At 41.2% G+C, this 14,054-nt stretch overlaps 1 protein-coding gene across 1 annotated transcript in view; it reads left to right on the top strand.

Moving 5' to 3' along the window:
* The window catches only part of GSR (glutathione-disulfide reductase), a 36,143-nt gene extending 31,577 nt beyond the window's left edge, over positions 1–4,566 (top strand). Inside the window, exons 11-13 of the mRNA XM_037055313.1 lie at positions 873–1,004; positions 1,775–1,908; positions 4,260–4,566. Coding sequence (XP_036911208.1) covers positions 873–1,004; positions 1,775–1,908; positions 4,260–4,409 — 416 coding nt within the window. The 3' untranslated portion in view covers positions 4,410–4,566. The remainder of the gene's footprint in view (positions 1–872; positions 1,005–1,774; positions 1,909–4,259) is intronic.
* The last annotated feature ends 9,488 nt before the right edge of the window (positions 4,567–14,054 follow it).

Here is a 14,054-nt window from a genome sequence, read left to right as displayed (position 1 = left end):
ATAACAGTTGCACATCCTTGGGTGAGGATATAAAATATAAAGTGAAAACAATCTATATAACAGTTGAAAAGTGTGTTGAAGTAAAGAAATTTACATATCCTACCGATACCTTATTTGGAGAGGGGAGAAAAAACTGTCAGTTTAAATCAATACAATTAATAACTGGTGCTTTTTACTGAACTTAGGCATTTATTCTAAAAGACTATCAGGAATAAAAACAGGCCACGGATAATAAACTTTGAAAAAATATAAGAAATAAAATAACTTAAACATTAAAATATTTGTGTGAACTAAGTGTGGTTATAGAGTAGAACCGAAACTAATATAGTTTGCTCCGAAAATATTGAATCAAAAAGCTAATATCCTCATTATGTAGGTAACTGCCAGATTGATTGGGAACTTGTAAATGTGTAAATTTCTTCTTTCGTTCTCTTTTTTTAAAGATTTTTATTTATTTACTTTTAGAGAATGAGGAAAAGGGGGAGATAGAGAAGGAGAGGAATATCAGTGCGCGATTGATTGTCCCCTACTGGGGACCTGGCCCACAACCCAGGCATGTGCCCTGACTGGTAATTGAACTTGCAATCTTACAGTTCCCAGGCTGGTGCTCAGTCCACTGAGCCATACAAGCAAGAGCTCACTCTTTCTTTCTTTCTTTCTTCGGTGACATAATAGAATAAGCTGCTAGTTTTGAGTTGTTAACTAAGGCATTAATATGTCTTCATTGTATTGAACTAGGTAGTATAATGAAAATTGGTGTAAAACTTTGTCAGAGCTAGCATGTTAAGCCAGATGGCTAAATGGTTACAACAATTCTGCTGTGTTAAAATGCGCAATAAGCCAACCACTGATGTTTAAAAATATCTTTGCAGTTGCTATAGCTGCTGGCCGAAAACTTGCCCATAGACTTTTTGAATGCAAAGAAGATTCCAAATTAGACTATGACAATATCCCCACGGTGGTCTTCAGCCACCCCCCTATTGGCACAGTGGGACTCACAGAAGGTAAGTATTTAAAAACGAAGATCAGTTATGGTTTCCTTCTTTCCATCCCCAGTTTAAAACTGGGTGTCTGTCAGCTGCCTAAATCTATCTCAGCCCCCAAGTTACACTCCTTTCTGATTAGCCTCTTGTTGCCGTTCTAGTTTCCTCGCCGACCACTACCCCTTTGAGAGTCTAGTTCCTTTCCCCCACACCACCCTGTCTGTCTCTTTGACTTTTTTTGGCTTATTTGCACTGATTTCAAATTTAAAGAAATGTTACAAAAATAGTACAGAGGCTTCCTATATACCCTGAACATTTTCATGTGATCATTTTCTTTCTGCACACATGTGTGCATGCACTCACACTCACACATGCCTCAGTAACTGTTCCTAAGAACGAGGCCATCCCTCACAGAAGCACAGTGCAGTTTTCCAATGAGACCATTGAAATGGCAACCATATTATCTAAACTTCAGACTCTATTCAAATGTTGCCAGTGATCTCACATCAGGACATTTTTAACATTTTTTCCTCCCAGGTACAGCATTCAGTCCAGGATGACGCACTGCATTTACTTTTTATAACTCTTTGATCTCTGTTAATTGAGAGGCAAAGATCCTCAGTCTCTTATCTTCATGACATCAGCATTTATTTTGTAGACTGTCGCTCACTGTGGCTTTGTTAGATACTCATTATTTGATTAGGTCATCTATTATATTTCTTGCTCTCTGATAGGTCAGTGGGATTGTTCTGTTTTTTTCATAGATGCTTTTTTTCCCCTGTACATTGTAGATGAGGCTGTGCATAAATATGGAAAAGAAAACGTGAAGATCTATTCCACCACTTTTACCCCAATGTATCATGCAGTTACCACAAGGAAAACAAACTGTGTGATGAAAATGGTTTGTGCTAACAAAGAGGAAAAGGTATGGAGAAAACCCAGTAGGCAAAAGCAAGGTTGGCAGGGAAGAGGCATTTTGGTGGGACTGGGAGGGAGGAGGCCAAGTAGGTCAGCCTTCTCTGATTCTGCTGGGGAGTCCCACTTTTACCTGTCTGTCTGCACATTGAGGTTCTTCATAATATTTTATCAATAAGGAAGGTTCTACTGCAAACATTAGGGGGAAGGTCGAAAACCGCAAACAGTTCTCTGTCATCAATCAGTAGGTCAGAGTAGATAGGAAACTCAGAAAGGGTCTTAAGTGTGAGAATTTAATGCCAGATACATTTATTTATTTATTTATTGAAATGTTTTTTATTTATTTATCTTTAGAGGGGAAGGGAAGGAGAGAGGGAGAGAAATATCAAAGTATGGTTCCCTGTTGTGTGTCCCTTGCTGGGACCTGGCCTGTAACCCAGGCATGTGCCCTGACTGGGAATCGAACCGCGACCCTCTGGTTCCCAGGCCCGCACTGAATCCACTGAGCTACACCAGCCAGGGCTAGTGCCAGATACATTTAATACAACCAGTCAGTGAAACAGAGGAAGTTTAGCCAATAGAATGACCTATTTTGGGTTTACTTCGTGAGGAACTACCAAACTGCTTCGCAAGTGGCTGCCCTTGTCCGTCCCTCACAGCCATGGGCGAGGGTTCCAGTGTCTCCACACTCTGGACAGTACTTGCTACTCTTCTTTCTTCTGGCTACCCTAGTGCATGTGAAGTGGTATCTTACTGTGATTTTGGTATGAATAGGAACAGTTTTTTTTTAAAGATTGTATTTATTTATTTTTAGAGAGAGGGGAAGGAGAAAGAGAGGCAGAGAAACATCAATGTGTGGTTGCCTCTCATGTGCCCCCTACTGGGGACCTGGCCCTCAACCCAGGCACGGAACCAGCAACCCCTTGGTTTGCGGCCCACACTCAATCCACTGAGCTACCCCAGCCAGGGTGGAACAAGCTTCTTCTTAAACAGAATTTTTGAAGTATAGGTTTTGTTTGGGTATTAAGTCAGTCTAGTGGGCTTTTCTACAAATTGAATTAAATATTGAAATGCCACTTAATAGTACTTCCATGGGGGACAGTGGCTTAATTAAAGATTCAGATTTATTTTTCCAACTTCCCTTATCAAAAAGAGCACAGTCTATATTCAGTGGCCCCGTACTGCAAAATCCACAAGACAGAGTCCCTGGCCTTATAGAAACCAGCTTCCCTGAGGACTGGCAGGCGTAGAGAATCAGAGCAAAGAGAAGAAAGGAGGTGGGTTGGCGGCAAAACACAGGTCGCTGTTTCGTGACCCTGAGTGTTCCTCAGTAGTCTAAGCTTTCCAGATGTTAATCAGCTGGGCTCCTCCTTATCTCTAAATATCAGCTATTTCTTCATGCCATTTATCATTCATTTGTTTGATAAACATTACCTGACAGTCTAATAAAGACTAAGAACTGGAATATAGAGAGGAATGATATGAAGTTCCTGCCATCATCAGAAATTGTGGTGTTATAAATTCAGTTTAGATCATAATACGTTTCTAAAAATCTGGCTTTTTAATGCATAGATAATATATGATTTGGAAATTTTTTTTGCTTTAAATTGAGAAGTACTTTTTTCATTGTAAAAAGCACATGATGTAAAATTTACCATCTTCACCATTATTAAGTGTACCATTCACTAATATTAAGTATATTCTTGATATGTTTATAAACAAACTGTTTTTGTGGCTGAATTGTATGTTCTCTTTGTTTTTCAATGGACTTGTTACTTTAAAAGTGTTTGCTGAAGGTGAACATTAACTCATAGCTTTGAAGTGTAGCGAGAAACCACTGGGAAATGGGAGTTGAAACAAACGCCCCTTCACGGTCCTTCGTGCAGTCATCCAGCAGGTGCGGGCCTTTGTGGTTCTTGGCCATAGAGATAGAGTGAGGAGCAAAAGCAGACAGGGTCCCCTTCATCTGGAGATTCGAGTCTGATGGGAAAGACGGACCACAACTCTCTGGTCCCACATAAATAAGTAAAACATTGGTGATAGAACCATGGTGGAAAAATACTAGCAGCGAGAGACCACGTGATTGTCAAACTTGCTAGGGAAGGAGTGTGTAGCTTTCTGAAGAGCAAATGGGCTTTCTCCCTGAAAAGAGGAAAGGAGAGATGTCCAGGCAGAGTTTGTGCAAAGATGAGAGCACGGCAGGTACTCAGGACCAGAGGAAAGCCAGCGAGGCCAAGAGCCTGGGGGAGGGCTGTGGGGGCTGTGGGGGCAGGACCACGAGGGCCTGGTGGGCTGTGTCCTCAGCGTTGTAATGTTTTAGAGGCTTCTAAATGGTAGGTGTCCTTCTCCTTTGTTTCCCAGGTGGTTGGGATCCACATGCAGGGAATCGGGTGTGACGAAATGCTGCAGGGTTTTGCCGTGGCGGTGAAAATGGGAGCCACAAAAGCCGACTTCGACAACACGGTCGCCATTCACCCTACCTCTTCGGAAGAACTGGTCACACTTCGCTGAGAACTCAGGGACTCCTGGGGCTAGCAGCTGGACCAGTAGACCTTCTGAAATGAACCAAATAATCATATTTCCTTAAAAACCATTTCCATTTAATGTATTTCTTTACTGTAATCAGGATCTTCTGATGGTGGAAATTTTCAGTAAGTAGTAGAATTTGTTTATGTAATTGGAAATTTGTTTTGTTATCTAGGACTGATCGTCAGTTGATCGCTTCTCACAATAATTAGTATGCTGACGTTTTTGTGTTAACCGCTCTGTGTTAGCTGGTTGTTTTGTTTCTGTTTCAGCCTCGTCCCGAGGGTAGAAGTATAGGAACTGCAATTAAGTGAATGTATTTGAAGGAGTATAGCTTGCCACCCTGCGTAGAGGAGGGTGAACAGCAGCTGTTCATGTTTCGACGACGCAAGTGCACAGACCCTTTCATTGATTTTGAAGCCAGTACTGTGCCCTGCGTGTTACAAAGCTGCTTCAAGGGCATGACCCTACTCCACGAACAACACAAGAGGCCTTTCCTCCCTTATTTTATTCTTCCTTTTAAATGAGTAAAAATTATTCGTTGCTTTTATGACATGAAGTGCACCAAACTTGGGGAAGGTTTGAGGAGGCTGGTCACCTGAGTGAGGGACATTTTAGAGGTGATTCAAGGAGAAGGCCTTACACTTCTGAAGTCCCTTCCTCTGCTAAGAGTTCTAGTTCAGAGGGAGATTTCAGTTTTTGTATGCGTTCTTGTCATTTTGTTTTTTTTTCTGAAAACAGTTTCCAAAACTTGAAAATAAAATCACATGCTTTTCTTCTTATCAAATTTGTTGTTATGAGTGTATGGGTCGCAGTTCCTCCTCTAAGAGCATTTCCCATTGGAAGATCAGCTGTTAATACTGAGCCACCACCTCCAGAAGGCCGAGAGCCTCACGGGGTACAAGAGACATTGCACTTTTATAAAAAAGAGACCAGAGGCATAAGAAAATCATTTCGTTTCTTTAATGGTTGAGTTGGAAGAATAGCCTGGAAATCACAGCACTTTATTTCTGTTAGCCTTCACCAGCTGGGTAAGTTAAAATTTCCCGTGGCCTTCATTAGTGATGCAGTGCCACCGACCTCTTTCATCAAGCTTTGACTGAGTGCCCTTCTAGCCGGCAGTGGCCAGGTTTGCTGCCCTGACTTCAGCCAGGTCCAATGTCAGTGAAATTGCCACATTAGTAACGGTTATGTGACGATTGCAGCGGGAAAATAGGGTCTAAAAACCTGGTCATGGACAGGCGGACACAACCACTCCCCCCTCGTATGCACCTGCCTGAAAAATTGTGGGCTGAGGTTCTGGGCTTCGCAGACCTGGTGGGTTTCTCACAACACACGGGCCCCAAACTTCAGAAGTGGCTCTGTAAAGAAAGGGGGAGGGCCCGGTAGTCACATCTACACTAACCATGTGATTTTGTGTTGGTCTCAGGTGTCCTTTGCAATTCCTGTATAATAAACCTACATGAAGGGAACCTTTTCCAAGTAGCAGACTCTGTTCTCACCCGTCCTCAAATTGGTTCAGCTGTGAGGTGATCTGGCAACAGACTCCATTACATCAGGCACTGGGCAAACTCAGAATGTACAGGGCAACGTCCCACATTGTAGGTGTTCGTAAGTGGTTACTGCAGGAAATACTGGGTACTTGCTCCCAGTAACCATATGGTCTAGAATAAGAACTAAAGTCCTACACAGATAACTGCAATTGAAAGTAGTGGGTTAAGCCCAGGGTGACCACATGATGTGTTGACTAAAATGGGACGCTTTTGGGAGTGAAACAAGACCCACTTAATTGGAATGAAAGGCATAAATTTTTACGTTTGCAGAAAAATGGGACAGTATCACCTTCGTTATTAGAGAGGTGGAATTATACAAGTTCAGAGGAGGCAGAAAGTGCCATTTTGCCGTGAAAACTGAAGAAGACTTTGAGTAAGAAAGGTTATGTAGGATTTGGAAGTTGAGGATGGTGGAGGAGGAGGTTAGGGCACGTGGAAGGTACGTGAGACAGAGTTGGGCAAAGTGTTCATGGGAAATGAGTTCATTCAGTGTGGCTGGAGCGCAAGCATGCATGTTTGCTTTGTTGGGAATATCCTTCCCCACCTGTTTACCTGATGATCCAGGTAAGCAGAGCAAGCTACCTGAAAACTTACGGGCTTAAAGCAGCAACCACTTTGTGAAACTATATCTCACAATTCTGTGGGTTAGAATTGAAGCAAAACTCAAGGAAGCAAGGAAGGATGGCTCTTCTGTTGGTGTTGACAAAGACCGTTTGGGAATATTCAGCTGGTCTAGAAGGTCAAAAACATAGTCATTTATATGTTACACATAGGCAAGGATGACTGGAAGGCTGGCCTCAGCTGAGATTGTCAACCAGAGTGCCTACGTGTGCCCTTTCCAGCACTTTAGTCTTAGAGTAATGGACTTGGTGGTAGAGTGAAGTTCAGGGCTCCCAGAGGTGGTTCCAAGATTCCCAGGCAGGTGCTGCGAGCCTTATGACCTAACCTCAGAGGTTCTAGAACATCACTTCTGCCATATGCTATTGGTTAAACAGGCCACTAAGGCCAGCCCAGATTTAAGCAGAAGTTAATGGGAATTTGTTTCTCTGTGGGAGGATTGGTAAAGGATTTGTGGCCATCTTTATTATTTTTAAGATTTTATTTATTTTTAGAGAGAGGGGAAGGGTGGCAGAAAAAGTGGAAGAGAAACTTCAATGTGAGAGAGAGACATTGATTGGCTGGTTCAATGTGAGAGAGAAACACTGACTAGTTAGTTCTCAAACACACCCCAAATGGGGGCCAAACAACCCAGGCATGTGCCCTGACCAGGAATTGAACCATCAACCTTTTGCTTTGCAGGCTAAGCCACAAATTTGTGGCCATCTTTAATTACACACACCTGGAAATCTCCTACTCATTTTACAAGACTTGACCAAAACCACCTTTGTGAAGACTTCTTTAATAGTTTTATATTATTACATGTTCCCATAACACCTTGTCAAATAATAAGTAACACCACCTGTTTACCCTGTGTATGTCATTTTACACTTCATGTCAGTCATTTCTGTTCTCTATGGTGACTTTCACAGTATCATTTCTGTATCCCATGCAGCAAGTTTGGCTACAAGAGAGCAAAGGTGTGTTATTGTGTAATTTTTCACACTAATATCTACAGTACAAAAGAGCCAACATTTTAATCTTTTGCATTTTTGGAAAATGAGTGGGTATGACTTTCAGGTCTTCAAGTCCTTTCCTGTTGGTGAACCTGACCGGGAAGTAGACAAAGAGCTGATGGAGGTGGATGTAGAAGGCCGTTTCCATCATGCCCTGCTCTGAGAAATGCTCTTTTATTGCCATTGTCTTTCATACGATACTTTAGCAGGGTGATTCTTCAGTAAAGACCAGTCAACATCTTCAAGATAAGAATGGTTTTTATGATATTTTAAGTGCTATTTAGTGTGTGTTAGGGGACAGTGTGAAAAGGTCAAAAGTGTTGGATGGATTGGATGGTAGCACTGGGGTTATGTCTAGTTTTTATATAAATTTTTTTCTTTTTTTAACATTTATTTTGATTGTTGTTGAAACACAGTTTTCTGTCTTTTACTCGTTTTTATGCAAATTTTTATGGCCACAATTCCCCCTTTAAGCTCTTTGCGAGTTGTAGTAGCAGACATTTGTCTTTTTGGCTGTTCCACATTCAGACTCTGAGTTTGAGGACTTTCAGCCTTATGGGCCTTAGGAAGAGACGAAGCTCATCTTCCCACATAGAATCCCAAAATATCAGATGTATGCTTTTTCAGGGTCCCTTGTAGCTAGGGACAAGACACAGGAAAGGCTTGGCCAAGCAGATGACCCCTCCCCTGACCACTCAGAACCAGTGATGCAGAGAAACAGGGATGAGAGAATCCATTTCTGCTGCTATGGCAACAACATTGAGGGTCGGCAGCCTGGCAGTGGAACCAGGGCCTTCCATCTCAGTTTCTAGCTGTGGTGACTGGAACTCTGTGGCAGCTGTGGTCACCTCACTGGCCCATTTCTGAGTCACGATTTTGATTCTTGAATAACATCATTGCATTCAACGTTATTTCATTATGACATTGATGGATGCCATAGGTCCTTAACTTTTGTTTATAACAATTAGCCGGTGGTAAAATTGGTTTTATTATACAACATTGTACTTAGAGTTGCAGAACTTGCTGATGGCATTAAGTAAGGACTTACTGTAATCTGTCATAGCAGCCCAAACTGAGACAGCCTTTTCCATTACAGATTAGGAAACTCAGGTTCAAGGTCATAAGACTAGTAAGTGATAGAGCAGGAATTCGGGCCAGTTCTGCATTGCTCAAAGGCCAGTATGTTAACCCTTGCAGATTCAAAGTTACTAAGTGGAGGCAATAGCAGATGTTTGCTTTTTTGGAGAAAGTTTGAGAAAGGATGGCAGGTTAGCAGACTAGAGTGCCATAAAATATGCCACTTTGGCATAAAGATCATCTTGAGCTAAAGGCAATTGAAAAGAAGTAGATAGAAGGGAAATTTTCCACTTTCCCCCTGTTTGTCTAAAAGTAGGACAGACATTTGTAGAGGTGCCCCCCCTTACTCTACCAGGAAGGACAAAAATCACTGGAAACAACTTTAGGCCCTTAGAGTCCCAGAGATGCCCTGGAGGAATCTGCATAACAAACTTTACTAACTATCCCTTATCTTCCATTAGTTTCCCCACATAATTGCTTTTGCACAATTTACCATCCTAGAAACTCAAAGTCCTTTTTACTCAAGATCTTGTCCCTTCTTTAAAAAGTTATCATTCTTTTGTTCTATGTAAGCCCAAGTTCTAACCACACCTTTGAGTTATGTGTTAGAGGTACACCTATGTGTATGTGTAGTGCCTATGCTAATAAAGTTGTTTGTTTTTCTCTTGTAAATCTGTCTGTAGTTAGTCTAATTACAGGATCCCAGCCCCAGAGCTTAAGATGGGTAGAAGGAAAAAAGGTTTTGCTACCTTTGGGGATGAAAGCTAGAGAGGGAAGTAGGGTCCTAGGAAGCTGTTTTCAGGATGGGCAGTCTGCATCAGAAGGTAGGAGGGACGTCCCCAAGGAAGGAGAGGCCTTCGTGCTGGAGAAATGCAGGACAGAGGAGGAGCAAAGCACTTAGTTTAGCTCTTGATGTGTATGGATGTGGACTAGGTTGCTTTGTCGGCTGTTTTGAGCATTTAGGTATCTAAGTCAGTTGAGATGGATTGCCAGGTGAGGGGAGCTGAAAGGCAGAATTCGGTGGCAGAATGAAGTATTCTTTACTTTACTTCAATTTTCCGCTTCTAAACAATTAGGTAATGTAAAAAATAAATTGTAAAATTAAGCCACTACATAGAGAAGGAAGAAGTTCTGGCACGTGCTACAACATGGATGAACCTTGAAAACGTGACGTCAAGTGAGATAAGCTAGACACAAAACAACAAGTGCAAGGCCTGTCCAGAAAGTATCCAACCGTGTACTGTGAAAACTAGAGACATTTACTGAAGAAGATACAAGATACACTGTACACAGGACAATGACGCCTCAGTCCCCTTCAGAGGAGGATCTTGGGACCTCACGCAGCTCTCCCAGCATCTCTTCCACTGTTCAAAACACTCTGCAAAATCCTTCGTGGGAATTGTCATCAGCGGCCCTGTCATATTTTCCTGAAACTCATTGACAATATGAACTCTCTTCCCTGTCAAGGGTGATTTTAGTTTTGGGAAAAGCCAGTAGTTTTTGGAATCCCCAAATCAGCTTCTCGTTCTCACACAGTCATTTGCCAGTCTTTGTGGATTGCAGCCAGTACACTTTCAACATTCTCAGGTGTTCTGCTTGTTGCAGGCCTTCTAGACAATATGGATCACTTTCGACAAATTCCCCACCACTTTTGAAGTGTTTTGCCACACTTTTTTATTTGTACTACACTCATTGCACTGTCCCTGAAAGCCTTTTTTTCTTCTATTTTTTTTTAATTTTTATTTTTATTTAATTCTTGTTCAAGTACAGTTTTCTGTCTTATATTCTCAGCCCTGCCCCCCCAGTGCTCCCCACCTCCCTCCCATTTCTGCCCCCCACCTTAGTTATTGTCCATGTGTCCTTTATACTTGTTCATGTGAGTCGATCCCCTTTTCCCCTGTGATTCTCTCCCCTCTGGTCCCTGTCAACCTGTTCCATATTTCAGTGTCATTGGTCATATTTTGCTTGCTTGTTTGTTTTGTTGTTTAGATTCCTGTTAATGGTGAAATCCTATGGTATTTGTCTTTCACCGCCTGGCTTATTTCACTCAGCATAATGCCTGAAAGCTTTCTGACTCATCTAAATAGTTTCCACCGAGGAATGTTCAAGCTTACTGCAAAATCTGATGCAGGTACATTGCTCTACTTGCTCAGTCATTTTGAATGCGATGACCACACAGTACACATGCTCACTCAATGGCATCTACTGCCCCCACTGACTAGTACAGTGAAGTGGTCATTGTTCCCGCACATGCCTTCCAGTCCACTCTTGGCTGCCAGGTTACATCGATGTTGCACAAACTGTTCTAGTTATATTAACAATGACTGGACTTTTTCTGGACAGACTTTGTATTGTATTGTTTCACTTATATAACGTATCTGGAACTGGGGCAAATTCATAGAGATGGAAAGAGGATTAGGAGTTACCAGAGGTGGTGGGGAGGAGTTATGGCTTAATGGGTACAGAATTTCTATTTGGGGTGATGAAAAATTTTGGAAGTAATGATGATGGTTGCACAATGTAATTGATGCCACCAAGTTGTACATTTTTAAATGGTTGAAATGGTAAATTTTATGTTATTTGTTATATGTCTTTTGCTGCAATTAAATAAAATAGTAAAAAATATTCATTATTTTGGAATTAATCCCCAGGTTATATTGAGTTGTGTTTTTTTGAGTGGGAGGTTTTGGATGTGTTAGGACAGAAGAAGGTTTTATAAAATATACAATTTATATTTCCCTAATGAAGCCACCACATTTTCTACCAAAAAGTATGAGTATGCAATGTATTACAAGCATTCATGAGATAAGACACACTGTAATTGCTATTGCATTAGTAGCTTGAATCATTCTTCATACAATTTAATGCTAGCCACTCCCTTCTGACCTGAAATACAAGGATGTTGATACATTGGTAGTTTTAAATCCAATAAAGGTTTATTTAAGCACCAGTGAGTGGTTGAGGCTTGGTGTATATTATACAAATAGCCATGTCCCCATAAAAAGTCATGTCCCACAGCTCAGTGTGGGATATTTTTCCTATGCCTTCCCGAATCACTGGTTAGAGGCTGCCTCAGAAGCAACCCATATTGTGTAACAAGGAAAAGAAGGCAGAATAAAAATATGTTTAACCCCAGACATTGACGTCTTTGAAACCAAGCTAATTTTGACTGCTGTTAAATGGTTGAGTTGGTCATGGCAGAGTCGTCATTACCAACAGAAAATTGGAACCTTTTTTAGTTCATTTGTGGTGTGTCCATATGTGGGTACCTCTGACACAAAAATGGCTTATTTACAAGCTATAGAGAGAGCCCGCTTTTGTCTTCACTTGAGAATTATCTTCAAATGGCAGGACATTACCTAAAAGTGGTTTGAATGAATTCAGTCATTGCTGTCAGCGTTATGACCTTGTCACAGGCAACGGGGTGTATAAGCAGGGGTGATGTCACTGGTTGATAACATCCATCATTTATATATTTCAACAGTTTGCTGGGCTGTGCAGGGGAGAGTTTCAAGTTGGGCAATGATAATAACAGCTAATATTTGGGCAAGGGAGGGGCATTTGGGATTTGGGATTACAAATATTGTAATATTGGCATTAGAAGGATTAACTGTCCAATTATCTCTCCCAACCATCTGAGATGAGACAAGACATTGAAATAAAAGAATAATTGTGAACATTTGGTTAAAATAGTTAAACAAGGAGGCCATTAGACTGCGGTGGTGCTAATGCCTGGGTGGCTCACATAAGCAAACTAAAACCTAAGCCAGAGTCAACACACTTGAACTGGAGAAAATGCCACTTAAGAACTAATCACAGCCTTGGTCAGATGGTTCAGTTGGAGTGTTGTCTCATACACCAAAAGGTTGCAGGTTCCATCTCTGGTCAGGGCACATGCCTAGGCTTTGGGTTCAATCCCCAGTCAGTCAGGGTGCATATAAGAAGCAACTGATTGATGTTTCTATCTTACATTGATGTTTCACTCTTCCTTCCTCTCTTTCTAAAAAAGCAAGGAAAGCATATCCTTGGGTAAGGATTGAAACAAACAAACTACTAATCACAAACTACCAGCTGAGCTTTTCCAAATAAAGCAATCGCTTAAGCTATAGCCAATCAAATACTTTCTTTGATATGTTTCTGAGTCTTAGCTATAAAAGACCTTCTCCTGAGCTCCTGGCAGTGGATTTTAGTTTGGGGGGCTGCCTGATTTCAATCTATATTTGTGCAATAAACTTCAGAATTTTAATGTACCTCCGTTTATTTTTTAACAGTTCATTGAGTGCTTTCCATGAGATAGACTTAGTTCTGTAAAATCATGATTCTCTAATGGTTAAGCTCAATTCTCACAGGAGTAGATAATGAGCAAGTGGAAAAATTTAACACAAGTGGAAATAAATCAAGACCACTCAGATGAGAACTTGCTCTCCAGCGAGGGAGTCAGCCACCATCACTTTGGTAGAAACTCAAAGGCAATCAGAGAGATTGTCCTGTCCTTCCCCTGTCCCCCAGGGGAAGCTTTACAGTCCCACCTTGGGGAGAATGTGGTTCCGTTGCGGACCACCAGAATAAGCGAGTATGGCAGTAAAATGAGTCATAATTTTTTTTGCTGGTTGTGGTCTTGGCTTTAAGATGTAAAAAAAAACAACTGTGAAGTGTGAAAAAGTGAAGCACAATATAAAGTATGTCTATATAGTAAGGAAAAAGTGGGGAATTTTCCTGGTATGTTGTGATTAAAGGTTGTTGGCAGGGGAAGTTGGAGGTGAAATAACTGGAAGTGAAGCATCTGATTGGTCTGGGGAAGCATATTTGGTTTTCTCTAGTTAGTCCTGGTATGAGTGTGTATATTTATGTGTGTGTTGGAGTGTATGTCTAAAATAGGGAAGTTGGCGGCCTTTGAGCAAATTCTGACTATTCTGAGCTGATTGTCTCAAAGGTTGTGGCTTGGTTTCTTACGTGGATCAGAGTTTCATATTATTTATGGCCTACTCTATACATAAGTAGACCATATTCATGTCCATTTGTCCATTGTCTCACTCATTGAAAAGATAGCCAGTAGAATGATAGAACTGATTATACAAGGGTATGAGACACTGGAATTTACATAATCCTGGAGACAGGAATGATGAAATAAAAATTAATTGATACAATACTGCCTCACGTTTCTTGATTTTAACATTTAAGGGTTTTTTTGTACTTGATATCTGCTCCTTCTCATTACATCTTGTCAGGTTTTTACCAATCTCTGGCTTGAGTGGGTTGTAAAACTTCTGGACCCTACTAAATTGTCACATTTCCCGAGGGTGTCAGATGAACATCAAGTGGGTTTATTACAAAATCTTCTACAATGAAACCACTTTTAAAAAGCCACACAATCAGTTTGGGGGTTT

This window comes from Sturnira hondurensis, unplaced genomic scaffold (genome assembly GCF_014824575.4).
Source record: "Sturnira hondurensis isolate 20B ecotype Veracruz unplaced genomic scaffold, ASM1482457v3 Scaffold0008640, whole genome shotgun sequence".
NCBI classification, from domain to species: domain Eukaryota; kingdom Metazoa; phylum Chordata; class Mammalia; order Chiroptera; family Phyllostomidae; genus Sturnira; species Sturnira hondurensis.
Note: the sequence above shows the minus strand (reverse complement) of the source record. Positions and strands in the feature narration are given on the sequence as shown.